Raw genomic sequence first — 15,343 nt, 5'->3', positions numbered from 1 at the left:
TTAATATAATATCTTAGAGATTGTTGCATGACAGTGAATAGTTTCTTTTTTAATGGCTGCTTCCTAATTTACTTAATGAAAAATAATACATGTCTGTTGTTAAAAAATCTTTAGGAATCAGAATTATGTAAAGGAAAATCCCATACTCCTGTCCCATTTCCATTCTCCCAGGGACTACCACAGTTAACAATTACATATATATATGTGTGTATATATATATATCTCCTAACAAATTTTTTTATGTACAAGGCTACATAGGCATCTCTATTCATGCATTTTGGATATATGTGGAAATGTTCTAGATTAGATTCCCAAAAATAGAGTAGTTGGGTCAGAAGGTATGTACTTACTAAATGTTGATGGATACTATCAAAATGACCTCCAAAATAGCTATGCTAAATTACATAATAAGAGATTTTTATTACTGTTTGCTATATTTAGGTAACTTCTAAACAATACTTTCTTTAAAATCACCTCTTTCCAACCCTTTGGTAATTATGAAAGATGAAATACTTGTGTCTTTTAGGAACTATAGATTTGGCTTATTGTGACATTCTCTACAGAGATTTGAAACAAGGTCTTGAAGGCCTTGTGCTTGAAAGCCTTCTTCATCTAATTTACCTGACCACTCCCTATGATATGGCTTCTCAGTGTGACCCTGATTGGATGGTATACTTCAAACAGGTGAGCATGTAAGGTTCTTCAGTATACGCCACTTAGACTATTAATGATGATATGATTTTTATCAAGTGATTATTCACTTTTTCTATTAAAATATATTTGAAATTGGGCCTTTAATTCTTTCCATTTTTTAAGTAGTAATATGGCAATAGCATTTTTGGTTTAACTTAAATATTACTTTTCTGTTAAGTATAAACCTGTCATTATAAAAAAAAATAAAGGTGCAGAAAAAGAAAAAAGGATCATCCCTGTTTCCATTTCCCCAAAGATAGTTACCGCTCTAATATGGTGACCACTGCATTTTATAATGTCTAGGATCTAAAGGAAACCATGAAGGCTGTCTCTGATAATTGGGATTTTAATTATACCAAAGCTTTGTCAGGGCCAAGCACGATGATATACCAAACCCAATACTATTAATAACTAAGAAGGAATATCAGTTGTATCGCAAGGTGGAACTGTCCCTATATTACAAAAGCAAGTGGTATAGTCTATTATGATTTTACTGTGAACAGGATAGATGCATGAACACATATTAGGCAGAAGTAGTATGCAACTATTAATTGCAGGAAATTAACTTTCTTTTTAGTGTCATATTTTAAAATTATCCCTATAAGTTTTCTTAGCCAGTAATATATAATGCAGTTACTTTCAAAAGTTACTTTTCCTCTTCTCCCTGCCCCCTCCCCAAGACATCTTCCAATGTTACACAATACTTGTGACCATGACTTTAAGTAATTCCACTTAAAGTAATTCTACTTAAAGTATGTTATATTTTAACAACATTTTAAAATTTGCAATATTTGTAAATAGTGTTGTTTTTTCATATCCTTTAAAAACTTGAAAATGTGATATCATAGAAAATACTAGATTTCATTCAAATGGCATTTTTTAAAGTTACAATTAGATTTTTCTATATAGTTACTCTTTTTCTATGTAGTTTAACCAGCTCAGTCCAGCAGAACAAAATGTGGCTGCTCTCGTCGGAGTCTCTGAAAACTATATTGGGAAGAAGGCATCAGGTCAAGCTATCAAGAAGGTACCACAGTCTTTTCTTTCCTTCCTAAATAAGTTCATTTAACAAAATTAATGCTATTGTATCATCACCTTTGTTGACTTAATCTTTTTGTTTCACTTTTTTCTCTCTCTAAATTAAATTCCCATTTTACTATTTAAAACATCTAAGGACCAGATATTTAGGCATTTTTAAAAAACTGTTGGGGTATGATAGCCTTTTTTTGTACTTTTGTATTCTAAAATATTCTGTCATGTCCATGTAAGGCTTTTATCATAGGGAAAAGTAAACCTTACTAATCTACTTTTTCCTAGGCTACTTACCACTTACATTATAAAAATTGTAAAATGTTTATAAAATGTTTTTATGATATTAAGTAATCCTGAAATAAAGTCAATTCAAGGGAGAAAATTATATTTTCTAGAAACTTTTTATTAGGCATTCCACTTGGTATCAAAGATTCTAAGATAGGACAGCTCTCGGGTTTTTGTTTTGTTTATTTAACCCTCACCCGAGGATATTTTTTCCATTGTTTTTCAGAAAGAGTGGAAGGAAGAGAGAGAGATAAACATCGATGAGAGAGAGACATATCAATTGGTTGCCTCCTGCACTCACCCCAGCTGGGGCTGGGTATCGAGCCTGCAACCCAGGTACATGCCCTTGGCCAGAATCGAACCTGGACCACTGAGCCAAACCAGCCAGGGCAGGTTTAGGGTTTTTATTATTGGTGTTGACCTTTGTCCTCAAAGAACTTCCAATCTAGTATTTGACATACATAAAGCATTTTAGAAGGGTGAAGTGGATAAGCTAATACTCTTTTGTTTGATATTTTATATTTTGGGGTTTTAAAGTTCAATCAACAAGCATGACTCAAGTGTCTAATGCATATACTAACTTTAAGAGAAGTGGAAATAAGTCTTTGGGTAACATGCCTCCAAATTCCTTAAGTTAATATCATTTTCCACCTCATAATATACACTTTTTTTCATTTTTAATTTTCTTTGATAATCCAAACTTCATTGAAACCTAATTATCTACCTACTATTTTCTCCTATCTTTTAAATTTACATAGATATTACTGATTTTATTTTGAAAAACAGAAGGCGGTGTTACTTTCATTTGAATTGAATGGTGCAACTCTCCCATGTATTGCTGTATCAAAAAATTATAAATAGATGTTATAAATATACAGTACTTCAATATTCATGTTGTCACAATATTGAGATTGAGTCTTTCACCTTAGAAATAGCTATGTTGATTAGATCTTCAAAATGTTGACTAAAAATATTTCTTCAAGCTTTTTATAACCAACTCTATAATATAAAATAAAAACAAAATCATATTTTAAAAATCATGTTAATTTTCAACATATTACCAAATAATAAACATTCAGAAAATCTTATTGAAATAATAATTCTTCTTAAACTTGCATCAAAATTTATTTTTGTTACATTTTATGAATTACAGTCAATAAATGTTTATTCAATTGATGAAAGTATCATTATTTATAATTCTAGAGAACATATATTAAAAATAAATAAATAAATTGATTTCTCCATGTTGAAAAAGACTACTCCCCCTTTTCTTCAAACATTTCTTATAAAAGATCTTGAAATTGGCTTAAAGCATTTTATCTTGCCCTGTAATATAATTTTAACATTTTTCTTGATTTAGAAGATGCATGTTGAACAAAATCTACATTGACTCAATTTATGTTTAATAATGAAGGTGCATCAAAACTGGGAAATTAAAAAACGATCTTTTCCTACTTTTTATTCAATTATCATGTTCTTTAGCTTAATGCTTTTTTTTTCCCCATCTTTATTGATTTCAGACAGACAAAGGGAGAGGGAGAGAGAGATAGAAACATCAGTGATGAGAGTCATTGATTGGCTGCCTCCTGCACGCCCCCTACTGAGGATGGAGCCCGAAACCCGGGCATAGGCCCTGATCCGGAATCCCGCCACAGTCTCCTGGGTCATAGATTGATGCTCAACCGCTGAACCACACTAGCTGGGCAGCTTAATGCTTTTTAAATGGGTGATCCAGCATCAATATTCAGAATCTTAATTCATATATATACTTTAACATGCCAGCCTAAGTTCTTATCTCGAACATTCTATTCCTGCAGTAGAGGGTGTAATTTTAGATTCTATACCCACCTTTTCTCTTTCAAGTTCGTCCTTTTTCCCCCTGGTTTTACTGTACAGAAGAAGTAGTTATAGACACCACAGGCTGCAGCAGTTACACAGACCAGAAACTGTCAACTACAGAGAGGGTTTTTCTCTCTCAGTGTTTTAACTTTGGAAACATTACTTATCATGACCATGTAGAAACCATAGACCAATATTCACTCTTAGTTTACAATGTAGACAAGCTCATTAATACATTTATCTAAATAAATGCATTTGTCTACTTTATAATCACATTCACACATATATACAACCTTTAAATACCACAGGACATATAGAGTTCTCCCCAATGCCCTCGCTTCCTATATTCTTTTCCTACAGTGGCCACCACAACTTAGCACAAACTGGGTGTCTTTCTTTTTTAATTGAATTTATTGGGGTGGCATTGGCTAATACAATTACATAGGCTTCAGGTGTACAATTCTATAATACATCATCTGCATATTGTATTGTGTGTTCACTACCCAAAGTCAAACTGGGTGTCTTAGAACAACAGAAGCTTATTCTCCCACAGTTCAGGAGACCAGAAGACGGTAATTAAGGTGCTGGCAGGGTTGGTACTTCTGGAGGCTCTGAGGAAGAAACCATCTTGCCTGTCTCCTAGCTTTCAGTGGTTGCTGGCAATCCTTGGTTTTCCTTGGCTTGTGGACACATACCTCCAATGTCTGCCTCCATCTTTACATTGCCTCCTTGTCTGTGTCACTCTGTGTCCTCTCTTCTTATAAGGACAGTTGCTCTCTGTGTTGAACTTAAAAAATAACTACTGTAATTTACATTAAATAAAGAGCACTGAAGGACCTACTGTACATCCAGGATGATTTCCTCTCAAGATCCTTAACTAATTACATCTGCAAAGATCCTATTCCCAAGTAAGGTCACGTTCACAGGTACCAGGGTTAAGATCTGAGCATATCTTTTTTTGGTAGGACACAATTCAACCTACTACACTCTATGTAGAAAGAAACTTCATTAAATTTGAAACAATTTGGCATATTCCTTTATATTTGGAAAAACAATAATGCATTTAATTTAATCTAAGGTGCATATGTTAGAAATTAGTTTTATTTCTATGAATCATTCTACCCTTGCCCTCCTGTAGCACAATTTCATTCACTTTACCTTTTGCCCAATTTGAGTGTAATGTACATTTTTAGCAGGATCAGTACATAAATTTATTTGATTGTGTCTTTCTAGAAGGTGGACAAGGACATTGTGAACAGACTATACCTGTCTTTTGTTCTGTATACCTTGCTCAAAGAGACCAACATTTGGAGTGTGTCTGAAAAATTCAATATGCCTCGAGGATATATACAAAGTCTCCTCACTGCAGCTGCCACGTTCTCATCTTGTGTGCTACATTTCTGTGAGGTAATTCCATTAACAGATGACAGATGCTTTGTGCATCTTCTTATTTTAACTATTACTAAATTCATAAGCCAGTTAGTGTTTGGTCACCGTTGACTTATTCTGTTATTACAAAGCACTCAGAATTTATTTAAAATATATTTTTGTTTTTATTTGCTGACAAAAATACTATATACATACTTACGGTAAAGATACAAAAATGACAAAATCAACTAAAGTATGTAATGAACAAGTAGAGAGCACCTAGTTATCTCTATTCTTAGAACCAGCATTAATAGTTTCAAATGTTTGGAATCAGCTCTTAAAATGATGTTTCTCCACTGATATAGATTCTGTGTGAGTGTGCTTCTCATGAGTGATACTCCTGTGAAATGTTTGATTAGTATGTTATTAATATCTAACAGCTACTTTTAACTACTTAGTACCATGTTCCTTAGATTGCCTCAGTAATTTACCATTTTTGCTTCTATTGTCAGCCAGCTACTTTAGGTTTCTATAACAAATGTCCATTTTATATTTTATTTTTTGTTAATCTTCACCAAGGACATTTTTTTCTATTGATTTTTAGAGAGAGTGGAAGGAAGGGAGGGAGAGGGGGAGAGAGAGAAACACTGATGTATTGATGTGAAAGAGACACATTTATCAATCAGTTGCCTCCTGCACATGCCCTGATGGGGGGTGGGGAGTGTTGAACCTGCAACCCAGGTATGTGCCAGTGACTGGGAATCGAACCTGTGACCCTTCAGTCCTTGGGCCAGTGCTCTAACCACTGAGCCAAACCAGCCAGGGCAACAAATGTCTATTCAAATGTCTATTTTATAAAGTGATTCAAGGAGAAAACCTTATTTTGGCCATATGAATTTGGGATGGATTTAACTTTATTAAAAGAAGCTTTCAGAATTTCCTAGGGTAATGCAACAAAGCTTGCCAGACTTTTCTATTCAGATAATTATTTTGACAAATTTATAACATAAGTCATTTTGCTGCATTTAAATTTATTATTGGGTGGCATAATATCCTTTTCATATTGTTTCTGTACTCAATTTTTAAAAAATGTTTTCCCCCATGAGCTCTATTTTTAAACTTAAAATCAACTTCATTTTCCCTATCTCAAATCTCCACATTCTATATGTATATGGCAGTTAATTCTGTCGTATGTAGTGTGGAATAAATAATCTAAAATACTTGACTTTGAATTGAATGATAATTATTTTAGCACATATATCTTTCTAAATATCTTCTACTTAGTGCATTGACTACTTTCCTGCTGGTCCCAAAGTGCTAACTAATGCTGCTCCAAGCATCACACGCTCTCACAATGATAACAAAGGTTAGAAAGGGACTTTAAAAAGATAAACTGTTATAGAACATTTCAAGCATATATAAAAGAAGACAAAGTAATATAATGAATGCTTATTACCCATTCAGCTTTAACAGTTATTGACTCAATAACTGTTTCAATATTTTTACTGTATTAAATGTTGTTGCACTGAGCATCATCTTGCATTTGAATCCTTACACAATGAATACTTTGTCTTCAGCGGGAATTGTTTCCAATCGTTTGGTGAAGAAAAGCTATGCACTCACCTGCTGGATTTTGATAACAATAAATAGAACTCTTCTTACTGACTTATTTTCAGTTTCTTTCCTCATCCCAAAACCACTTCATCAGAGTCGACAGAGTCTCTGCCATGTTTCTTCATAATAATTTTGCTTGGAATTATTGTTCACTGCTGGCTTAACCCACATTCCAGAATGTAAGGGAGCATCCTCTCTGAGCCCCTACCATGCAAACTAAACTTGGAAATGACTGACTGGATTTAAATTCTGTGTATTTCTTTGTGTTCTGCAGGAACTTGAGGAGTTCTGGGTGTATAGAGCCCTTTTGGTAGAACTTACCAAGAAGCTGACTTACTGTGTAAAGGCAGAACTAATCCCTCTCATGGAAGTGACTGGAGTTTTAGAGGTTAGTAGCTTCCCAGTTTCCCAGTCGAGGTGATTTCAACTGAGTGTGAAGTCTTGTCACAGGGTAAGTGACAACAGCAGCCTCATGGCAGTCTTTTTTTTTTTTTTAAAATACATTGCTGCCATGGCCTCCTAGAAATCCCATTAATCTGGAAGCACAAATGTGAAAAAAAAATAACAGTAGGGATAAGATGACATTCCCCAAGTATATATGCTCATCCTTAGCATCTCTTCCTTCCTCCACTCCAGTGAAGAATTACCTTGTCTGTTTAGACTCCCTGCTTGTTTAAGGTACTGGTGATTCAATGGTAACAAGGCTTATTTACATTTTTGAAGAGAGTGAGAAAAAAGTATTCTCAGCTGGTTTTTCAGCTTTCTGTTTTGACCAACCCTTAATTTAAGTTTATTCTCTGTTACTCAGTTCTTGAATTAGAGGACCTCTTCTGCTTGGGAACACATACAGACACAGGCGCACACACACATACACCACACCACACACCCATAGTACCCTGAGTAGATAAGAACATTTTAAGGTTATTAGACTAGAACATTATGATTGGTGACTGAAATAATGCCCCCAGCCTAAGTGCCATAATGGATTTCTCATTGCTGATTGCAGCGCACATCAGTTGACTTAAGGACACAGAAACTATCTTGCAGTCATGTGGAACCACCCAAATACGTCTTTTAAAATTCCTCAGGATTCTGATGTATTCCTCTTCATTTTTATTTTATTATCTTAGTATATTTCTATCTTTTGCATGTGAATTTTTTCCTTTCAATAAGACATTTAATTATTTTTTCCAAATTCCAAATTCCGATCCTACTGACTTGTAATATTTTTCAGGGTCGAGCAAAACAGTTATACAATGCAGGTTATAAAAGTCTAGCGCACTTAGCTAATGCAGATCCTGAAGTGCTAATAAGGACAATTGATCACTTATCAAGACGCCAGGCCAAGCAAATTGTTTCATCAGCAAAGGTAAGCAAACCATTTTTTAACCTTTATGATATTTTGTGGTGTTATCTCCTTATGCCTTAGACATGAAAACAAAAACATTCAACGATAGACACAAAAGTATAAACTCACAATATGTGGATAAAAATAGTTCATTTGTTGTAATACAAGGCTTGCTATAGAGAGAAAAAGGGCCTCCTAAAAACAGACAATTTCAAGAGTTCATTGAAGTATAACAAAGTCTAGAACTCATTGAATTCTGCCTCCTTATAACCTTTTCACAGAAGTCCTTTCAATGCTCTCAACATCTGGTCTTCCCACCTTTGAATACCTTTATTGACAAGGAGCTTACAACCTCAAAAATTACATAGTTCTATTTTTGGATACTCTTGAGTATTACAAAAAGCATCTCATTATAATGAGGCTCAGTTTTGTCTTCTTAAAATGTTGACCATTACATTGTAATACTACCCTCTGGAACTATCTATTCCTTCATTCATATAGTAGTTCTTCACATATTTAAACACAGTTGTCACTGTCAACAAGGGTTTCTCTTTTCTTTTTCTTTCATTTGTATTAAATAATCTATTGCTGTCCTAGTTAGCCTTTGCTAGGTGCACTCCTGTGTGTCATTACCCTCCTGCTCAGTGTGGATAGAGCCATTACACAGCAGTTTGAGATTATTTCCCTCCTGATTTCAACTGTAGTTCCATTCTTGTAGCCTAAAATAGCTTTTTAAAAAAACTTCATTGTTACACTATGTTCATATACAGATCAGAATGAGCTAAAAAGTAAATTTCCATCTTACTCTTTTGAATGGTGCTCACATTGTTTATATTACCTTCACTGATCTTTTACAACAGTCCTATGAGGTGGGCAGAGTTGGTGTTACCTTCAATTTGATCACACTAAAACTGACCTTGTCCCATTAGATTAGAAGTTCTTGGGATTGGCAGGGATGAGGTTATAGTCATTTCCATTGCAATAGCAGCTAGCACAGTACTCAGCCTAGAGTAGGTGTTTAATATATATTTGAATAAATAAATGAGATTTAAAGAAATTAAGTGATTTATCCGGGGAAAGACCGTTAAGTAAGTAGTACAGCCAGGACTATGGAGTTATACCATGTTATTAGGGATACAAGTGGAGCTGCGGTAATAATGGCCAAAAGGAGTGACTACATTTTAAAAGTTTACTAGGCAAGTTCAAGCATAAGCAATTCACAGCTGATATGGGGAATCAGTGTTGTATCCAGAGAGCCTACTTCTGTCTCATTCTCAATACATGGCTTCCACCTTGTGGACTAAGAGACGTGCTCTGGTTCCACCATTCCAGAGAGTGAACATTTTGAGAAATCAAGGCAGAAAATGCAAGAAATCTTCTGAGCTAACTTTAGAAGTTATGTAGAGGGTCTTCTGCTGCATACTGTTGGTCTGTAGAATGCCATTAAGATGAGCCCACACTGAAAGGTAGGGGATCTACACCCCATCTCTCTATGACAGGAGTACCAAATAATTTTCAGGCATCTTTAATGTTTGGCCTTTGGTCACAAATTATTTACATTTCTCCCACATACAAAATAGATTTGTCCCTAAAAGATTTATTATGGAATCAGACTTGGGCTAGACCTTAAGGTCCAGTATTCATTCCTTCTCACTCAAGTCTAGGTGCAGGTGATGCTCCTTAAGTACAAAGGTGAAACAGAGAGAGGATAGCCACAGTATACTCCTGTTCAAAAACAGGAAAAACGGGTGGTACATAGAAGTGATTCTGAAATCCAGCCAGGCACATATGGCTAGTTCCTAGATTAGGACCCAGTTCTACCCCCTGAGAATGATTTTTCCTGGCTTTGGATTCCTTCATCTGAGTCATTCTTTCTTGTCCATAAGCAATGGCCCATGTCTGCAGCTAGGTAGCTTTCTCAGTCTGCTTCCTCTCTGTAGAAGTTTAAGGATTCAAAGTTTCTTTTTAATTTATTATCTCTGTCCCTTTTTATTCAATCTGGTATAATGCCTTTTAAAACTTTGTGGGTTTTATATTTATCTATTTTTAATCTCCACACAGCTTGGGTTTCTCACAGCATGGTTGCTGGTCTTTGAGAAGGGAGCATTCAAGAGATCTTGGAATGGTCTCATTTCAAGAAACCAAGACAGAAACTTGTAAGGCTTCTTTTTAACAGAGTCCTGGAAAACATGCAGCATAAGTTTCACTCTATTTTATTAGTTGCAAGTAGATCACCAAGGCCAACACAGGTTCAAGAGGAGAATTACATCCCATCTGCCAATAGAGGTTTCAGAGAATTTCCAATAATCTTTAATCCACCACACTAATCCTACACTGCAGGACTCATTGTAGTCTTCCCCTTCTCATATTTTTAGTTCCTTTCTCCAACAGTGAAAAACCTGACTCCTATTTTCATCAATATATTTGTCTATTTTATTGAATCCTAGAATGCATGGAAAATAACTTTAGAATTGCTAAAGCATACCACTGAGGGGGGAAACTTACTAACTAAAATTCAGTATTTATTTACAGCTCTTTTTGTCTTTAGCCTGAGAATATATAATTGAAATAATGTTGTCCAAGTGTTACTTTTTTTTAATGTTATTTTTTTATCTTTATTATTGAGAGTGTTACAGATGTCCCCCATTTTCCCCCTCCACCGGGTTCCCACCCCACTCCAAGCCTTCACTTCACTATTGTCTGTGTCCATAGATTATGCATATATGCATATAAGTTCTTCAGCGAATCTCTGCCCATCCTTCCTCCCCCCTTCCCTCTGAGCTCTGTCAGTCTGTGCATGCTTCCATGCCTTTGGACCTATCTTGTTCATTGGTTTATTTTGTTCAATAGATTCCTCAAGTGTTACTTTTTAAAAACTGTGGTTATGTTACTCATTTGAAGCACAAATTCTGTTTGTATTCCATTTTAGTTCCCCACCCCAATCCTTATGGGTTAAGTTTTTGTTTGTTTGTTTGTTTTAATATTTAAAACATGAACCTATTTAGCTTTAAATTCAAACAGTTTTACTAGGATATATCTTCATTTTATTTTATTTCTGGAAGTATCAGTAGGTTGTACTTTTAAATATTAGCTCTGATCCACTGATTTTTCTTTTTTATAGCAACTTCAATTATGTGTATGTTGGATTTTCTTTGCCCACCTTCCCCTTCAATTTATCTGACTCTTTTTGCTTCTTTCTTTATCTTCTTTTCATTATCTTGACTGTTCTCTGCTTCCAACCCGCCTCCCAATGACCCTAATTAGGTTTTCATTTAAATCTATTCTTCCTTGGACACCTTATTATGTAGTTTTTATTTTTGATATTATTTTACCTTTTTCTTCTATTTTTTTTCCTGAGCTTCAACTTTTGTTTTATTTTTTCCTGTTTTGGTCCATTTCTGTTTTTAGTTTTGGACTTCTTGTTCAGGATGTGTTTATTTGAGACTATTTAATTCTGTTTGGAATATTGTGTTACAGTTTTTCTGTGTCATGGTTTGCTTTCAGGGGAGGAAATATTTATGAGCGGAAGTGCTTTGATTATCATTTTCTCTTTTCTTTTTATAGAGTAGTCTTGTATAATGAGCGCTTCTTAGGCCTCTGCATTTCTTAGACGGGGTGGATTGCCATCCAGAGTGATTAATGAGAATCCTAGTTCAAGAGTCCCTCTTCTCTAATGTATAGTTTCTCTAATGGGAGACTTGGGGAGGGAGAGGACTGCAAGGAACAGTGGTGTTCTTTGATTTTTAAAATTTCCTTTATTTTATTATAGGCTCCTTGATTCTGCCCTCATTTTTCCCCCTCACTGCTCAGCTTCTAAAGGGCACCTGTCCCTTTTACTCACTCCCCTAGAGATAGCGCCTTTCCAAGGCTGCCTCCTATAGTTTTTAAATACTTTAAACCCCTTTTTATATACAGTGCTTTAATCTACTAAGATTCTTTTCTCAGTATTTTTGTACTTAAGGTAGTCTTTCTCTACCTGGAGTTCATTTTATTTAATCTGAGAACCTCTGTTTTTCCTGTTCTCCTTTTCATGTAGTTTTTTTTCAAACCCACCTTGGTCTCTGCCAACACTTTTGAGTGGGAGTTTGAGAAATGGCTGTGCTGGAAACTGGTGGATTTTTTAACTGTGAGGAATTTGAAGTTGATGGAGTTCTCTGTATTCTAGTAATGCTGACTCATGAGTTTTGTGTGGTTTGCTTGTTGATCTGTATAGTTTTTAGAGGATGTGTTAGGAGATTCATTTCACATGGTCAGCATTACCTCAGCTGCTGGAAAGCTTACCTAATTATATTTTAGTCTTTTTTATTTATAATGCTATGTTTTATATCAAATTGGTAGAGAGTGGGTTTGTCACTTTCACTTTGTGTGATATGATTTTTCCCCCCTCTGTGATTTTGCTAAACTTTTTGTTATAAAATTTTGTAACAGAAGTAGTACAGATTCATCATCACAATATACACAAAACCCAGCTACAACAAATACCTACATTTTATTTCTGGTTTCTAAAAAAAAGAGGAAAAATCATTATTCAGTCACTATTCATTACAGCTACTATATGCCATATTTAGATATACTTTCTTTGCTCATTATGTTGTTTTTTTAAATTAACCATGTTAATTTTAGGAATGAATAAAACTTTTTTTGAAAAAGTGATGGGTTTTTAAAAGATAGCATACTAAATCTTGAGGAATAATAAAATGCACATATAAAGGATAACATTTTCAAGCGCTAATTAAATTTTTGTAAGATCGTCTTAGATTTTATAGATTAAAAGTTAAATTTTAAGCGGCTGAGCCTTCAATAAAATGAATCTTGGAGCGTATTAGAGCTCCTTTATTTCTGGTGTACCCAGTGGAGCCATTGGCTAGAACGGCTTGAACTAAAGGCTTCAGTTTAGTTTATTTACTATCATAGCTTTTTTTAAAAAAAATATATCTTTATTGATTTCAGAGAGTGGAAAGGAGAGGGAGAGAAAGAGAGAAACATCAATGATGAGAGAGTTATTGATCAGCTGCCTCCTGCACACCCCCGACTGGGGATGGAGCCTGCAACCCAGGCACGTGCCCTGACCGGGAATCGAACCACGATCACCTGGATCCTAGGTCAACGCTCAACCTCTGAGCCACACCTGGCCAGGCATATCATCACTTTTTTTTAAGCAGCCATTTTCCACTCTCTTTATTAGTTTTATTTATTTATTTTATTTTTTATTTTTTTAATTTACTTATTTATTTTTTAATTTTAAATATATCTTTATTGATTTCAGAGAGAGGAAGGGAGAGGGAGAGAGAGAGAGAGAAACATCAATGATGAGAGAGTCATTGATCAAGCCTGCAACTGGGCATGTGCCCTGACCGGGAATCGAACCCTGATCGCCTGGATCCTAGGTGGACCCTCAACTGCTGAGTCACGCCCAGCCGGGCCTATTAGTTTTAATGTCCAGCCTGCTGGTGTGTACAGTTTCCCGTGGTAAAAACATCAGCATTTCTCTAGCAATGTATATTTTGGCTGCCTCGTGTTCTGGTGTTTTTATTGTAGATGCTGTTGCATGAAAAAGCAGAGGCTTTGCAAGAAGAAGTAGAAGAACTGTTGAGATTACCTTCTGATTTCCCTTCCGTGGAAAAGGCATGAAGTGTCTGATGAGCATTTTCAAATATGAATGTTGTCTTTTTTCTTGAATTAATTCCTCTATATATGTTTTATTAAAGATTCCTTATTATTTATAAATGAAAAAATACATTTTCATTATATGTTCAGAACTGTGGATGATGTTTGAATATATCTCTCACCCATAGTTACAGTAACCTCTCCAGTAATAATCCATCCTATTCAATACTCACACATTATTACTATGTTCAAAAATGAAATCCAACTTCAACATCGCTGCAGACTACCTTTGTAGCCAGCTTATTCTCTTACCCATTCCTTTCATCAAACTGGACTATTGAAATTCCAGAATTTTCCCTGCAGTTTCCAAATCCTTCATTACCTAGCTGCTTTTTTCGACTCCAGTGCATAGGAAACTATCTTTAAAATATATTGTATACTTCGAGTGCCCACTAAAAATGCTCAAATCCTGTCTCTTGTATGAAATTGTTCACGTTTATTCTCATTCCCACCCCATGCATGGGTTCTTCCCCTGTGTAAGTATTGTGAGCCCCTCATTTATGCCCATGTATTTTTTTTACACTTTTCCAACAAGTGTTTATTATTAGTTAAGCCATGATTCAGGATCCCAGGGTGGGATATACCGAGGTCCCCCTTCACTATCCTGGGCGAAGGATGGAGGGCAGAGAGGCAGGGTGGAGCCACTTTAGATCTTCCCAGGAAATGTGCCTTCTGCTCATTTTGTTTGTTTGTTTTAAGAGTTTCTTTGATTTTAATAGTTGGGAACAAAGTTATAAAATAAAATAGACTGCACAGAGCCTTGTGACTTACTGAGATTGGCAACAAACAAAGGGATAGAAAGGTAAACAGACAGAGCTGCCATCCAGGATGTGGACTATTTGCACAGAGACATCACCCCCTGTAGCGGCCATTGCCTTCTCACAGCGGTGGAAGCCCAGGTAGGTCTGCCAGCAGTTCCTGGCTCTGGTTGGGGAAGCAGCTGTCACAGGGGCAGTGGTAATTCTTGATTTTGGTCTTGATGTCTTCTGCCACATTGCTAACTCCTAAAAAAGCCTAAAGTAACTTGTATCTCAGTGTGACCCTCAGCAAAGGACCTGCCCATATCTTTTTTAAATGTGATTAGTTTCAAATCTCCTGGAAGGCTGAGACCTTTTTTATTATCTTTGTATGGCACACAGCACCTACCACAGTTCACAGGAGAAAGTAGGAACCTCTGTGAGGAATTAATACTACCCAAATGAACAATTTAATGGTTCTCTTCCAACACAACTTAAATATTGCCTCTCCCCACTCCCTTTTCAGATTTATAGCTGAAATGTAGATAACTGGTTATCTACAGAAAAAAGGATAACTAGCTGTTTATTAATACCAAATTGACTTAAAGTCTTACCTGTCTGAGACATCCATTGGAAGCTTTGCAAATAGATTCACAGCCCAAGTTCTTTGTGCCTTAACATCTTAGACCATTATAACGTAGCGGTTACTTACCTAGTAATTTCTTTGTGCCAGGTACTGTTATAAGTGTTTTATGTGACT

At 35.5% G+C, this 15,343-nt stretch overlaps 1 protein-coding gene across 1 annotated transcript in view; it reads left to right on the top strand.

Moving 5' to 3' along the window:
• The window catches only part of HELQ (helicase, POLQ like), a 40,384-nt gene extending 25,782 nt beyond the window's left edge, over positions 1-14,602 (top strand). Inside the window, exons 13-18 of the mRNA XM_081127787.1 lie at positions 527-684; positions 1,622-1,720; positions 5,083-5,256; positions 7,106-7,219; positions 8,066-8,200; positions 13,718-14,602. Of these exons, the coding sequence (XP_080983913.1) occupies positions 527-684; positions 1,622-1,720; positions 5,083-5,256; positions 7,106-7,219; positions 8,066-8,200; positions 13,718-13,810 (773 nt within the window). The 3' untranslated portion in view covers positions 13,811-14,602. The remainder of the gene's footprint in view (positions 1-526; positions 685-1,621; positions 1,721-5,082; positions 5,257-7,105; positions 7,220-8,065; positions 8,201-13,717) is intronic.
• Positions 14,603-15,343: the final 741 nt, after the last annotated feature.

This window comes from Miniopterus schreibersii (genome assembly GCF_964146895.1).
Source record: "Miniopterus schreibersii genome assembly, chromosome: 1".
NCBI lineage: Eukaryota > Metazoa > Chordata > Mammalia > Chiroptera > Miniopteridae > Miniopterus > Miniopterus schreibersii.
Note: the sequence above shows the minus strand (reverse complement) of the source record. Positions and strands in the feature narration are given on the sequence as shown.